General features: G+C 34.1%; 1 protein-coding gene across 3 annotated transcripts in view; it reads left to right on the top strand.

Annotated features, from left to right (window-relative positions):
• Positions 1–17,011, top strand: part of KAT6A (lysine acetyltransferase 6A) — a 112,469-nt gene that overhangs the window by 43,892 nt on the left and 51,566 nt on the right. For all 3 annotated transcript variants that reach the window (XM_090258846.1, XM_090258848.1, XM_090258847.1), the window contains 2 exons: positions 12,224–12,332; positions 16,313–16,428. In XM_090258846.1, the coding sequence (XP_090114972.1) occupies positions 12,224–12,332; positions 16,313–16,428 (225 nt within the window). The remainder of the gene's footprint in view (positions 1–12,223; positions 12,333–16,312; positions 16,429–17,011) is intronic.

Raw genomic sequence — 17,011 nt, forward strand, 5'->3', positions numbered from 1 at the left:
TAACTGCAGTTTCTTAGCATAGGACTTAAATTCAGAAAATATGCATACTCTAATTTTTGATGTCACCTCTGATTAGGAAATAGAAAATTGTTATAGGAGCTTGACAGATGATTGCTTTCTCATCTAAGTTTATAGTAATCAATATGCATAGCAAAAATATAAATTGAAATTGGTTATTATTGATCTAATTATACCATTAACTTACTTTCACCAACCTTATTGTAGAAGTCATTGAATGAACTCATCATAATAAAATTGAATTCAATTTAGTACCCCTATTAAGGCTTTGTAATGGCTAATGGATTGTGTCGAAACTGATAGAATTATACAGGGTTACCTTATTGTAGGCTATAAATAATGGAAAGTGGACTTTTTTCTATGTTGTATATCTTGTAGGTTATCCTACAAATATGTTTAATAAGGAGTTATATAGATTGCTTGATAGTATATAGTGTGCTGAAGAATTTAAAGAGATTAAATCCTACCAAGTTCACCTCCCCTGAAGATTATTGAATCTTGGAGGAGAGGCTTTGAGCCAGTTACTGATAAACCTGTCTGAAGCTAAGCATAATTTTGTTGTAAAATTAATTTCAAAATGTGCTTATTTAGTACATACTGTGTGCAAGACACATAAGAGGTAAATTAAGAGGTCTAGGGTGATTTCTGCTTATCTAGTGCTGTCTTTCTGGAAAAGATGAAGGAATGTTGAATTCTAAACTGTTGGGAAGGATTTGAGAGGAACACGAGTTCACCCAAGGCCATTAGCAGTGAAGGAATGAAGAACTGGGTAAAACTGAGAGGAGAGCTTGCCCGACTGGAAGAGAACAGTGTATTTTGTTCAGCTTTCTCAACAGAGTTTTAGTTTCCTAGTGTTCTGTGTGTTAGTTTGTTTCCATTATAATATTGGAATAATCTAGTTGTTCAAATATTCCCTCAAAGGACTTCTGAGTTTTTTGGTGTGTAAGTGGATAATGGGAATAGTATTTGTTTTCTGATTATTTTGTGTTTTGTATTTACTGATATTTATAAGTGCTTTGAAAATGAGAATACTTACTTTTTATCTTCTTAAATTTGTTATATTACAGTGCCAGACTTATCATGATTTGGATAGTATTTTGGAGAAATTGTTGTTGCTTTTTTAATTTCTTTTCCTGAAAAATTTTTTTTTACAGATTTATTTGTTTTTAGAGAGAGAGGAAGGGAGGAAGAAAGAGAGGGAGAGAAACATCAATGTGTGGTTGCCTCTTGTGCGCCCCCAGCCAGGAACCTGGCCACAACCCAGGCATGTGCCCTGACTGGGAATTGAACCAGCGACCTTCCGGTTTGCAGGCTGGCACTCAATCCACTGAGCCACACCAGCCAGGGCTGGATAGTATTTTGTTTTTCTCATGCTGTTTTTCAGAATTTTTTCATCATCTCAAGTATTTGTTTTTCTCATATTCAGTCACTAAGCACCATTTTGCTTTCTTTCACTGTACCATGACTAAGAATAGTTCAGTTTTCCACTTTTCTAAGCTAAGATTATCTCCCCTTTGTCTTTTGGTTATTTATCCTATATAATAAAGCCATTCTTTTAGTTTATTATATAAATTATAGTACTTCAGCAGTAGTTATGATTAACTAGTAAATGATATCTCAGCTGAAAATTATTTGTTTCAAGTTGTAAAATAAACATCCAATGAAGAACGTTAATTTGCAGTTAAATTTACTTGATTATAATTGCAGGAGAAGAATGGGGTAGGTTAATAAAACTTTGAAACTGCTAGGAAAATTCAAAAGAGGTAGGTGAGGCTGTAGCTTTAAGAAAAGTTAAAAGTAAGGAAGTGAAGTTAGGTGGGTAGATTTGAGAGGAACTTAGGTGGTTCATGCAGAGTAACTTGGCCGGACCAGATACACAGCACTCAGAAAGAGGGTTTAATTTAACATTGAGTAATGCTTGTTTGATAGATTTTAATTTTTAGACTGCCTTACAAGAAAATTGTTAAGGCATAAGGGTGAGCTATTATTTGATTAAAATCCAACTAACTTCGATGTAGGTACAGTGAGCATAAAATGGCTAACATTGAAATTCCATACCAGAATTTCTTATGAGTAATTTAAAAAAATTTTCTTTTTTTAATTTTGGGAGGAATTAACCCTTTATTTCTAAGTCTTAATTATTGCACTTAAGGTAAACATAATAAGGGGTTCCACAGGAACAGTTAAAGATAGAGGTTTTCAAGAGGAAGACAAATAATAGTAACTGCTTTTAACTGCATGAATTTTGGCCCATTACTTAAATCATCTGCTTTGTGAGAATATGAAAAAATCTGTACCACTTAGCAATTTTTCTTCATTTTCTTGATTGTGATAAAATTTACAAAACATACAATTTATCATTTTAAACATGTTTTAATGTACAATTCAGTGACCCTAAGTACCTTCACAGTATTTTGAAAACATCACCAGTATCCATTTTCTAGAACTTTTTCATCATCTCAAAGTCTATACTCTTTAAACAATAACTCCCTGTTCTCCCTCTCCTCCCAGCTTCTTGTAACCTCTGTTCTACATTTCAGCTACATGAATTTAACTACTACCTCATGTAAGTGGAATCATACAATATTTGTCCTTTTGTGGTATACCACTTAATTAAAAAAAAATAGTTGCAGTAATTATAGTTGCACCTAAGTTTTTAAATAATGGTTTTTAATGCTTTATAAATGTTTTCTATTTAACTCTAAGGAAGAATGATGCAACAATTTTTTATTGTTTAGTGCATGTTTGAGTATGATAGGGAGTCTTATATGAATTATGTACTTCTTTCATATTCCTAAAATCGGCTATGCTAACTTGGCTCAGTTATTTCCAGTGGCAGTAAAATTTGAGAAAGCTTGTAGCTTAAAAAAATATTACACATCTTTATTGCCTGATAGCCCATGAAGTGATCTAGAGGTTTCTGTAGTCATAAGTTTACGAGTGCAGTTTTTTTCCTTGAAAATTTTGGTGGTCACAAATTCTAGACTTTATTATTCAATTCAGCCTTGGAATAACTGGAAATAATTACATAAACAAAACAGATTCTTGACTATCCTTATGTCAGTGTTTAACAACAGAGACAACATAAATGTGGGTTTGAATTCCTCAGAAGATGTTATAAAATAGAGACAATGACAAGTGTATAAGGGATCTAAGAAATTAAAGGCAAGTCTTGGAGGAGAAATGAAAATTGGACTTTAAGATGGGACTACCTCAGATGATGTATTTGGATAACTAGAAAATGCCATTATATTTAAGATAGACTAAATTCTTGTGTCTCAAAATTATTTTCTTTCATGGTCCTCACATAGTAGAGATCTCTGGGCAAAATTTTTACTATTCTTATTTTTAAAAGTTATTTCCAAAAGTTCAACTCGGAATGCTACTCAACAGTCTACTTGTTCTGAGAGCATCTACTATGTATTTGCCTCAATGCTGCCATCTGGTGATTATAATGGAGATCTCAACATCGTGCTAAGGCAACCTGGAGTAACAGATGACACAGGGTACAATCTCAGTACCTCCTGCCACAAATTTCCCCCTACTTTTGAGAAATTGAATGGAAATGGGTTGCTGTGGCAGAATCTTAGTTACTGTGTACTTTGTAAACAGAATATTTATATGTTATTAAGATGCTCATAGCTTTATTAGGCTCATACAAACTCACTATTCTTTATAAGATACTATTTTTCTTATTATTTCTAGTTCTGCAAGGTAATTTAATGCATTGAACAACACTCAATGTATACTATATACTAGGCACTGTTCTTAGTACTAGGAATGCAGTCCTGAACAAACAGATAGAAAGAACCTTTGTAGAGTTCACATTTAGTGGGGGATAAATAGTAAGATACACATATATATAATATGTAAATTATGTGAAAATAATTAAAGGAAAGATAAAGCAAGGAAGGGGGGATATGAATTATTGTGGTTGCTGAGTTATTTTGAAATGTTAGATGGAATGGTCAAAGAAATCTTTACTGGGAAGGTGACTTTTGAGTAGAGATCTGAAGGATGTAGGGTAGAGAATTCCAGCTAGAAGGAAAGCAAAGACTGCAAAGGCCCTGTGACTCGAACATCTGGCTTGAAAAGGAAAAGCAAGCAAGGAAGCTGGAGTAGAATGTAAGAAGAGGAGAGCAGTAAGAAATCAGGTCAGAGAGTTATTGTGTGTATATACGTGACAGGAGTGGGTACAGATCACATAGGGCCTTGTTGGTCATTTGGCGTTTAACCTGATACGGAAGTCATTGGACTGGATGGAGGGGTTAGGACAGCCAACTGACATGCTCTGACTTACCTTTTAACAGGTTAACTTGGGCTGCTGTGTTTAACGGTTCCTAAGGTCATTTGCTACAAACTTTATAAGCTGTGGAAACAGATTTACTTTATATAGATATAAGATAAGGGCTAAGCTTGGACAGGTGTAGTAACAGTCATTATATTACATGTTGCCTATCTTTACACAGATTTAAGAAATCTTATTAACAATTGTTCTTATTTTATCTTTGTGCTAAAAGATAATTGAAACCAGCTTGTAGGGTTTTATTTGGACAATGTTATGAATATCTCTTCACTGTCCTAAGACCACTCCAAGTACATTTCAGGTTTAAATATCTGATTTTCAAGCTCATTAATATTATGGGAATGAGAAAGATCTGGAATTGTAGTTTTTAATGCTCTTTAACAGTATAGTTAGCCATATTCTAAAATTATAATTATTGATTAGCAGTGCTGTTTGATCAACAAAGAAAACCTCACAGACCTCACAGATTATGTTGTAACCTAGAAAGTTTGTTTAAATCACATTTTTTGCTTGTAACTCATCAGCTAAAATGACTAATTCTCAAAGTACTATTACAGTTTCCCAAATTGCACTTAAAAAAAAAGCAAACCTGAAATTAACAATTAGTTTTTAAAAATCGTTATCGTTATCAGGAATAGTATTTTTCTGTGGATTCAGTTTTGCTTTGGTAGCTGAAAAGTTTACCGTTTTTATACTCAGTCTGTGATATCCAGGAATAACATCTTCAGCGTGAAGTGTTTAGGTAGGAAATATGGCTGCATTGCAATGTGTTACTAAAAACTAGCTGTTTCTATGTAATTTGAGTCTGTTTGGACCAGGGTCCGTATTTGACTTAACAGGTTGCTTTTCAGACTATTTTATTTTCGCATTGTATATATCAGTAGTGTATAAACTTAAAGTTGTTGTTACTGGAAATAGTCAACAAATTGTTTTCTGTAATGAGTGGGCAAAGTCTAAGACTATGGTCATTTGATAAGTACCAGAACAATTGAGTTAAACTGACTGGCTACACAGTCCCCAAGTAACCAGGCAGCCAGTTTGTCTTAAATCACTTACCCCTCTTAGGCCTCTTTTTAAAAGAGGCGGAGAGAGACTCAAGAAGAGTAGATACATTCTTTGATCTTCACAGCCTCTAAAGATGATTATTAATTCCTTTATTAAGCAAATTCTTCTGACGATAAGTTCTTCTCATCTACTAATACCACAATCTCTTCTTTTTTAGGGGGTGGGGAGAACTGTCATTTACCAATACTCTTTTACTTTGATACTTTAGAAAAATTTTTGTAAAACTTTCTCATCTTGGGCATTCATTATTTTTGTTGACTTGAACACATTTATATGATTCTTTTAAAATCATGTTTTCCCAGCTTTTTGACTTCCTTAACTTTATTGTCTTCAACTTCACTTTCTTCTGCACTCAGCTAGAATGGAAACTATGAAAGTGGGCCTTGATCTGCTTTTTCACCACTGTACCCACAAGAGTCTAGAATAGTGCTTGGTAAATATTAAATAATACATGCACATTTGACTTTTTTTTTATTAGCTAAAACTTTATACTTAGGAAATTATAAACTCTAAAATTCCTTTCCTGAGCACAATCCCCATTCCCTCTACTTTTCCAATGTTACTTACTGCTGGACCTTTATTTCCAGTTCGTCAGGATTTCTATGGTACCTTAACTCCTTATACTTTGTTTGTCAGTCCTTTTTGCTTATGATGTCCTCAACTTTGTGGCCAACCATTTTAGAAATATTTGCATCCTAGTGGACCTTACCCTTTGGTTTATCTTGGCAGTCTACAGTTCTCTGATTTTGTCAGTTGGAGACTTCAGAGGTGTTAAGGAAACTTGTATAACCATTTTGATTGGAAATAATAGAAATTGATTCTTTCGGATCTTGGCTTTGTGGTTAGGGTTGATTGACAGTTTAATTTACTAGCACTAAATGATTCCCTATCACCTTCCACTTAGAGGCTTCCAGACTTTTCCTGCTCTCGATAGATGCCCAAACCCATACCCATCTACTTTTCTTTGAGCCTTCTATTTTAGTGAAAAGATAAAGGCCATTCTGCAGGGCTTCCATCAACTTTTCTCTCATGTTTTGAATTTATTCTCTTTGTTAATACCTACTTTCCTGATTCTGTCTTCCCTGAGGAACGTGTTTATGTTTTCCATTTTGATAGGAGAGTGTTTTTTGTTAACTCTGTTCTTGGCCCCAGTCAGTCTCACCTCTCAGTTTTCTCAGTCAGCTCTCACTTTCTCATGCTCTATCTAACCAATCCCTGCCCCACTTGTAGCAGGTGATTTTACTTCCTACTTTCCAGAAATAATGAAGATACCAGAAATTAGCATTCTCATCCTTTCCCTGTTTCTACTATTCCATCTACAAACAATATGCCTCTATATCTATACTACTAAAGTCAGTCCCTTTACCCATGCTTTAAAATTTGTCCTCTTTTGGGAAGGGGGGTGGTGGAGGTAGTAAAGGGTCAAGGGGGTCAAGTATATGGTGACGGAAGATGACTTTGGGTGGTAGGCACACAGTGCAATATGAAGAATAATGTACCATAGAGATTAGGTTTGAAACCTATATAATCTTACTAACTAATGTCACCCCAGTAAATTTACTATAAAATCATCCTTGAAAAAAAAATTGAAAATAAGTTCATCCTCTTTAAACCAGTGTTATCCAATAGACCTTTCTGTAATGATGGGATTGTTCTGTATTTGTATGCTTAATACTGTAGCCACTCTGCATGTGACTGTTGAGCATTTGAAATGTGGCTAGTACGTCAGGAATTAATTTAACTTAATTTTATTTTAAATTTAACTAGTCACGTATTGTAGTACCTACTGAATTGAACAGTGCAGCTCTAAACCTTACTACATATCTTCCTGTTATTTCTTGCTTCTTGAATCTCTGACCATGTGTCTTCTCTTCCATATTTTAAATAGGTTTAGTCTGTCACATCTTAAATATCTTGAACACATCAAAACTCTTTGTCATTTCTTTTTTGCTATCTCCTGTTTGGTCTCTGTCCCTTCATGGCATTTTGTTAGTTAGAAAACAAACAGTATTAAGCATGACTTTAGTTTTTATTTTGTCAGTGAAAGGGTATACTCTTAGTGAGGTTTTAACTGTTTCTCAGTTGTAGAATCCTCTAGATATTTTATCTTCCTAACATTGTTGATTCCTCTTTGCTTCTTGAAATTCTTGTGTTATCACTTCTCTTGGTTCTGTTTTTTTTTTTTTTTCAGACTGGTCCTTTCTTGTCTCCTTACCCTCCCCACCCCCTTGTTTCTAACTGTTGACATTCCTCTATCTCAGACTTCATCTCACGTCTCTACACCCTTCCCCTTACTGTCAACCATGTTCTACCCACTCCATGTTCTCACTGGGCGCTAGCAGTTACCACCTGCATGTTGATATCTTTTAAATCTATCTCGAGTCTATTCTCTATCCTAAAGTCCCAAACTCCAGTGTCCAAATGATCAGTGGTATTTCTGGTAGAATATTCCAAAGGTACCACAGTCCTACACTGTAGATGTTTATTAATTTAAATTTAACTTTCTAACTAAAATATACATACAGAAAAGTACATAGATTGTAAGTCTATGCCTTAATTATTAATTATTACATAATTAACATATATGAAACCACCATTCAGGTCAAGGAAAAGAACGTTACCAGCACCTCATAAGTCTTTTTTCTAATGTACTACCTCTTCCTTTCTCCCTAAACATAACAACTATCCTAACTTATAATAACAAAGAACTGTTTTTGAATTTTATGTACATAAAATAAAATGATGCAGTGTACAAGGGTGGATAGAAGTAGGCTTACAGTTATGAGTATGTGAAACAGAGTTTATTCTTGTTATTTAGAAATTATTGTATTATCTTCCACATGAACAACTGTAAACCTACTTTTGCCCAGCCTGTATATACTTTGTGTCTATTCTTGTTTACTGTTGTTTGTCATATACATCCATGTTACTGACTGTAATTTGTTTTCATTACTGTTAATATTCTTTTGTATAGATATAGCACAATTATGTGAGCAACCATTGCTAGTTATTTGGGTAAATTTTGTTTGAGTAAATTTTGTTATGAATAATGCTGCTCTGATCATTTTTATGTATGATTTGTTGTTTATGTGTGTAGGTACTTCATTTGGGCATATATCTAGGAGTTGAAGTGCTGCATCATATGGTATGCCTGTGTTTTATTTTAGTAGATAGTGTTATATAGTTTTCAGAGTTTTTTTTTCAATTTATATTCCAGTTAGCAGTGTAAGATAATTCCTCTTTCACTTTCTTGTCAACACTTACTGTTGTCAGTCTTCACAATTTTAGCCGTTCTTCCTCTGTTTATTATTTTAAAAGATTTTATTTATTTATTTTTAAGTGGGAAAGGAGGGAGAAAGAGGGGGAGAGAAGCATGATGTGTGAGAGAAACAGTGATCTGTTGCCTCTCTCATGCCCCCAACTGGGGACCTGGCTTGAAACCCAAGCATGTGGCCCGATTGGGAATTGAACCACAACCTTTCGGGCTGCAGGCCAGCACTCAGTTCACTGAGCCACAACCAGCCAGGATGGTTTTAGCCATTCTTAAAGATCTACTTCCTTGATGGATAATGAGGTTGAGCATTTTTTCTTGTGTTTATTGCCCATTTATGTATTATTCAGGTATTTGCTGTTGTGAATTACTCTTTGAAGTCTTTTACCTACTTTTCTATTTAATTGTCTGTCTTTTCCGTAATGATATGTTAAGAGTTCTTTAAATGTTCTACATATGAGCCATTTGTTAATTATGTTAATATCTTTCATTCTGTGACTTGCCTTTTCATGTCTTTAATGGTGACTTTCTAAGTTTTTCATCTTTCTTATTGTGCTCCCCACCCTAAATAGCCATCAAATTCTGCCAGTTCTGTCTTAACCCTTTGAGTGCCAATGTTGCTGTGAGGTACGCTGACAAATTTTCCCAAAAGTGCCAGCGTCACTCCCAGAGACTCTTTTTCAATGACTATAAATGTAAATAACAATGGAATAATTTGTATTATGTTTTGTTTTCTTTTTTGGTACCTCATGTTATATATTGATATAACTTTTTCTCATGTTGATCCAAATTTCGAAATTTTATGCTTGTTCAAATACATACATATTAATTCTGTTATAATTTTTACTTACATTTTAAACAGTCCTTTTAATTTCATTTATCTTTGCAATTATCGTCGAAACTATGCAGTGTGCATGGTAAGGAAGCTTTTGCTAATGGGCATTTTCATTGCTTCACGGTATAGCGTTAGCATTTTGTTTATAAACTGTTTTTCACTGTTGATACCTATTGATATATGTCTCTAGTGTGAATACTGTTTGTGTTAATTTTTTTGTATGTTACGAAGTTTTCTTTTTTTCCTCAAAAATTTATGCAATACTTGGTATACTTCTTGTTATCTGTGTTGCTACGTGTTTTTTCAAATTATAATCATAGGTTTTATATTATGCCATATATTATACTTCAAAAGCCATATTAAAGGACATAATTTATTTTTTCTAAAATAATTGTTATAATAAAATAATTTTAATGCAGTCAATTTTTTGCTAAATTGCATCAAAGAACACTGCTTACAAAAGAAGAGTGTATTTACTTTATGTCGTGAAATTTTCAGCAAATTATTATGAATAATAGTTTTTATAGACATTTTTCATAAACTCTGCATGTCTCAGCAAAATAGCCTAGCATTTCTCACACGAATTTTAGCAATTACTCATGGCACTCAAAGGGTTAAGCATCTCTTATCCTTCCTCTCCATTCCTTTTGTCAGCGCCTTAATACAAGCCCTCCTTACTCATGGCCTGGATTATAATTATAGCTCATATTCCTTATAATCTATTTTCAATTGCTTTATAGATGGACGTCTCTAAAATTTAAATCCTGGTCATATCATTCTGCTTAACATCTTTTCATGGTACTTAGAAGTTACAACATAAAGGTCAAACTTCATGAGCTTGCTTCTGCCTTTTCTCTAGGCCTTCTTTAAAGTTTACTTCAAGTTTCTACTCCTGGAGGTAGTCTTTCCTGGTTCTTTTTCATATTCTTTTTAAAAGAGAGGAGTGTGTTGGTCTTTACCACAGCCACAATTATTAAGACAGCTTCCAGCTCTTTGTCTCTAAATCTCTTGGCTGAGCAGTACTATTAGTTTGCTTGTGTTGGACATTTCTATATTGATGTACCATCCAACTCTTTCACAGATCTATTTCTTTTTCAGGCTTTTCCCTCTTCCAGTCACTTACATATTGGTATGCTGACCTTAGCTCTTTTCTTTCTGTCTATTCTCCACGGGCAAACTCATCAACTCTGAGAGCCTTAATGTCATTTTGTATGTATATGACTTCTAGATTTTTATTTCCAGATCAACCTTTTCCTTGAACTCCAGATGTCTGTATTGTAATGTCCACGGGTATTGCTACATGGATGTTCCATACGCATTCTAAACTCAGTAAATCCCAAACCAACCTCTTCCGCCACAAACCTGATTCTTCATTTTCTTTGAACACCCCTGTCAGATACCTTCAGAACAACTTTAATCTGTGAAGCCTTTCCCCTACTTGACCACTTCCTTCTGTGTTTCGCATTTTAATACTAATATCAAACATTTTATCTGCCCCCTGCCCATAGACTAATAACATCTTGAAGGCTTTATATCACTATCGTGCACAATGCCTAGCATAAATAGTTGCCTGAGAGGTTTCCAAACTAAACATACCTGAAATCAAACTTACCGTCTCTTTGCTTTCCTCCTAATTTTCTTAAGATGACTTGCCATCTTTTCAGTTAAGATAGTCATGTTTTAACTCATTTCTTTTCTGTCACTTCCACAAGTAGTTGGTTTCTAAGTCCATAGTCGTTTTTTCTATTTCATTTACTTAGCTTTTGTTAGGTTCTTACCTTGTCTTCACCAGTCTCTTATAACCACTGTTTAAATATTTTACCTATCTTTAGGTCTTCCCCATATGTCTTTGATATAGCTCCTGGAATTATTTTTCTCAAATAGAGATAATCATCTTTTGGTTTAGTAACCTTCTGTTCTTTCCCTGCAGGATAAAATTCAACTTCTTTACATAACATTCAGTGTCAGCCTCCACAAACGGATCTAGCATCTCACCCCAGTGCCCACAAGCTTATCACAGAAACTATATCCTTTAAGCACTGGCCTTAGCAGACTGCACACACCTGAGTTAATCTCATTTATACTACCTGTATTGCCTTTTTCTACATCTTTAGGGTCCGGGGTGGAGGAGACAGTGCTGTAGACATAGGAACATAGTAACCTAGGTTTAAACCTACTTTCAACAATTATTATCTAGTGTACTTGGAAAACCTTCTTAAGATTCGATAACGGTATTTGCAGTTGATAAATGTTGTTTTCCTCTTTCAGCCCTTCTCTTCCAAATCACAATTAGAATTTCTCTTTCTCATTTATACAGAACACTACTGTTTCTCTCCTATAGAACTTCATGTCTTCTACCTTATATAGTGCTTATTTGTATATATCTTATCACTCTTCTCCTTTATCACATTCTTTTTAAGGACTGATATTGTTATTTCTTGCACTTAATTCAGTTGAAATTTTTCAACTTTAGGTGAAGGATTTGCTTTGTTTAATCTATAGTGTGGCATTTAGTTTCTAAGTGACCAGCATGATTGGGATATGATTTTTTGGACCAAGAACTACAAGGACCAGTTTGTAAAAACTCACCTTAGTTGGAAAATTAAGAGAGTGATGTATTTGTCCTAAAGTTACATGTAACTCTTACAGAAATTTAAAACTACTTTAACATCTTCAGATCAATACTAAGAAAAAATACTATTGCCTGAGTGATTGTTTTTCTTTACAGCCGGTTGCTGAACCAATTCCCATCTGTAGTTTCTGTCTTGGTACAAAAGAACAAAACCGAGAAAAGAAGCCAGAGGAACTCATCTCCTGTGCTGACTGTGGCAACAGTGGTACGTTATCCCCTTTATTTTTTTCTAACACATGCTATCAGGCAAGAGGGAAGTATATTTAACCAAGTTTGTATTCTTGATCATATTTTAATTTGATCCTGGTTTAAGGTAACTTAGATGAGGGATTTAAATATATAGTTGAAATATTTTATTCAGTTAAATTAAATCAGAACTTAGCTTTTTGTTTTGTTTTGTTTGTTTTTTTAATAAAAATCTTTCTATAGAAACCCCCCACTCCCTGGCGTCCAGTTGATCTGTTCAAATTATAGCTATCAGTTGGAATTTATTGCTGGGTTTTGTTTTTGTTTTTGTTTTTTTTTTTAAAACATGATCCCTAGTTATCTTTCTTGTTTTATACCTCAGGCTGAATAGAACCAGGATGATAACAGACTTGTTTTTCTTGTTAGAAACTTACATATGTCACATTGGGAAATAAAGAGTATTGACACTGTATTTTAGTGAGCTGTGTGAAATGCTGGGCTTTAAAACAGATTTTTGCAAAGAGTTTCTTAATTTGTCAATTCCAGAGATATTCTTGGTCTTCATTTTAAGAACTTAGAAGGCTTTGCAGGAAGGCAGAAATCAACATTGTCTTTGATCATTGGCTTAACTTTCAGTGTTTTATATTTGTTTCAGAAATCAGAAAACACACTAGGTACTTCAGGAGGAAAGGAATTCAATGCTCTAGGCTGGGCTTTAAGGACTGATTCCTGGGACATGGCAGAATTTACCTACCAAGGGAATCACTATATCTGCCTCCATTTGAAAGAGGTGGAAGTGGGAGGCTACCGTGGAACTCTTGCGTTTTGTAGTTGGGTACAGAAATGCTCACTTTGGCCATCATCACAACTGTCTCTGTGTAGCCATGAAGGCAAAGAGTAGATTGGCATTTTCATGACTTTACTTATTGTTAAAAAAACAGTATGAAGAGGAAGATGATCTTTGCTTCATTTCTGCCTTTCAAAAATCACTCAAACACATTCAGTTAGTAGAACTTTGCTCATATTTAAAGCCTAGCCACAAAAGAGTCCAGGAAGTATGTATAGTTTTTAGCTTTTCAGTTTTTATGGATAAGAAGGCATTAGAAGAAGGTGAAAAGATATCTTACATAGTAGGTGACCATATGTAGTGTAGTATCACAAACCAAAATATACTCTGGGTGGATTTCACAGTTAAATATAAACCATAAATGATAAGGTTAAAATAATAATGACATGCCATACAATGCAGTGATTGCCAAACTATATTTTAGTAATGGAACCTTTGAGAAATCTTTTTAAAAAAACAATTATTTGTTTATTTTATTTTTAGAGAGAGGGGAAAGGAGAAAGAGAGGGAGAGAAATATCACTGTGTGGTTGCCTCTAACTCACGCCCCCAACTGGGGACCTGATGTGCAACCTAGTCATGTGCCCTGACTGGGAATCAAACCAGCGACACTTGGCTCAGAGACTGACGCTCAATCCACAGAGCCACAGCAGCCAGGACTTGAAAAATCTTATGGGAATCAAATATATGAAACAGATTAAAATGTATCTGTTGTAGGTGAGGTCGGAATGAAGTAGAGCCACTGGGAATGTTGTGTGATAGCCCTGCCTTTTAAGAAGCATTATATTTGAGGTGGTCTGTATGTTTCTATAAGATAAGGAAGAATGCAACTTGAAAACTTACTGTAGAGGGTACTTTTAAAGAATTAGTAGAATAAATGTTAGTTATCTATTTCTATAAAAGAAAATTACTCCAAAACTTAGAAGCTAAAAACAATAACAAACTTAAAAAAATTTTTTCATGTTATTTTTGTGGGTCAAGAATTTGAACATGGTTTTTACCTGGGTGATTTTGACTTGACATCTTTCATGAGGTGGTAATCAAGATTTCAACTGGTGCTTCAGTCATCTGAAGGTTTCCTTGATGAATCACTTAACTGGCTATCAAGTTAGTGCTGCCAATTAATAGGAGGTCTTAGTTCTTTGCCATGTGGACCTCTTCATATACATCCATAACATGGCAGCTGGATTCCCCCAAGCAGGTGTCTAAGAGAAAGAGAGCAAGGTGGAATCTGCAGTATCTTTTATAGCCTCACCTTAGAACTCACAGTCTGTCATTTCAACAGTATCCTGTTGGTTACACATATCAACTGTATTCATTGTACAGGAGAACTAGGAAAGGATATGAATCGACATTCTTGCCAGGAGACATAGTCAAAAATATGAGATTTGATATTTTTTTCAAATTGGGAACTAAACTATCCAAAATTTTTTTGAAAAGCAAGAATTGTTTGGGGAAAATAATTACATTAAATATGGCAAAGACTCAAAAGCTATAAAGTATAAAGAATATGTTTACATTTCTAAGCATAAAGTCCAAGGGACAGAGCCTATGAACACGCAGCTTATATGAGGTTTAATAGTTGAGCATATAAAAAATATTTTACCCAAATAATAGGAATATACACCGAAGCAGCAGTGAAGTGTCAATTCATAGCTATTATAATAATAAAACTTGAATTATAAGAGAGTCCAAACCTAGAGCTGATGAAATTGTGGTAAAACATTTGTACTTTGCTGGTGGCACTGGATATATTCTAGGGTTTGGAACGTGTTTTGGCAGTGTTATTTTTACCTCTCAAGCTATAAAAATATTGATTTCATTTGTTACCAACCCCACTTTCAGGAATTTATCATAAGGTGTTAATTTAAAAGAAAGAAAGACTATAAACATGAAGTAATTTATTTCAGTGTTCTAACTTTTATGGGTAATTAAAACCATGAAAGTCCTTTTAATTAAAACCATGAAAGTCCTTTTAGCTAGTTTTAAAAGGAAAAGGAAAATATGAAAATGGCTATTCTAGGATAATGAGATTTTTATACCTCTTCTCTCATTTTCCTATAATGTTAGTGATATTTTGATGATACACTTCTTACCACCTCATATAAGAGGCTATAATTTAGGAATAGAGAAGAGAGGAGAGAAAATAATTTAACTAGTTCTTTTTCTCATCATAATAATAGTAACAACCACAACCACCACCACCACTACCAAATTTTAGAGGAAAGAGACAAATCTTTTTAGAATTGAGGGCAAATTGGCTACTCTGAATTTTTTTAAAATTATTTATTTTAGAGGGTTGGGGATGTGGGGGGTGGGGAAAAGAGAAAGAGAGAGAGAAAGAAAGAAAGAAAGAGAGAAAGAGAAGAAAAGAAGAAAGGAAAGAGAGAGAGAAAGAGAAAGGAAGGAAGGAAGGAAGGAGAGAAGAGAGAGAGAGAGAGAGAGAGAGAGAGAGAGATGGATGGATGGATGGATCATCTGCCTCCTGCACTTGCCCTGACGAAGTCAAACCAGTGACCTTTCTGTCCAACCAACTGAGCCTGCCAGGACTCTACTCTAAATTTTTGAGAATCAAACTGATACTGACTCTTAGAAGAGGAAATTTGTTTTTCTGTTACAGTTTTAGCTTGAGTGCCTTAAACTATGAGCAACAAACTCACTTTAAATTATGGGATTTTTATTATGTTTATTTTTAGTGATAAAAGTAACACGTTACTGTTAAAAAAATTGAGAGTACAAAAGGGTATAAAATGAAATATAAAATCCTTCTTCAAAATGTTTGTAGCTCCATATCCTCTCATGTTATATATAATTGTAAAGTTTTCGTATATTCATTTAGAAATGGTGTGTTATGTATTCATAAACATAAGCATGTGTGTACACATGATGCTTTAATGCAGGCTCAATAAAAATTTAGAATTTGTCATCTTCTTAATAATCTAATTTGTGGGGTGTGTACTAAATTCTATTTAGTGTTAATAAAACTGAATTGGAATAAAAGTTCTAATGAGAAGTATATGGCAAGCTTCCAAGAGCATCCCTTTTTTTCTTTGATATATGTTTTGATTTAAGATACTGACATTCTACATTATTCCTTTAATACAATTAAAAAATGATTGGTTATTTCCTTTGTGAATTTTTCTCTCTTCTTAGGTCACCCATCCTGTTTAAAGTTTTCTCCCGAACTGACGGTTAGAGTGAAGGCCTTACGGTGGCAGTGCATCGAGTGTAAAACCTGCAGCTCCTGTCGAGATCAAGGCAAAAATGCAGTGAGTGTCTCTACCCGCCAACGTGAATATTTCATGTAGACATAGAACGTACAACGGGTATTTTCCTCTGAGTATGGTTGGTTATTTTTTAGTCACTTTATCAGTGAAGTTTAGAACAGTACCCTCTTTAAATTACATATTATTAGTTCAGTATACTTGCTCATTGAGATGAATTATTTCTAGGTAGTTTCTAAAGCACTTTAATTATAAATTTGCAGAGAGACCAAGCTATTTTAAAATAATACTCCGAAATTGTTTAAGTAATGTGGAGGCATTCATTTAGGACTAGTCCATTAGTGTATTAATTACAAATTGTCCTTTTTTATTATTAAAACAGACTAAAGTTAGCTTATATCTGATGATTGGATAAACTTAAAAGTAATTAAACTAGTTCTTATTAAAGATCAGATGAAGTAAAACTCAAAAGTGTTTGCTAACTCAGACTGTCCATTTACTCAGTTAATACAAATTAAGGAAACTTTTACTATTATAATAACTCATCTCCTTTCTGAGATTGTTGAAGCTTCCTAAGTTTTATGAAGTCATGATTCTAATAGGTTTCTGTTTCTTAAGATTAAGCAGA

Source organism: Furipterus horrens, unplaced genomic scaffold (genome assembly GCF_987537825.1).
Source record: "Furipterus horrens unplaced genomic scaffold, mFurHor1.1.pri manual_scaffold_12, whole genome shotgun sequence".
In the NCBI taxonomy this organism is placed as follows: Eukaryota; Metazoa; Chordata; class Mammalia; order Chiroptera; family Furipteridae; genus Furipterus; species Furipterus horrens.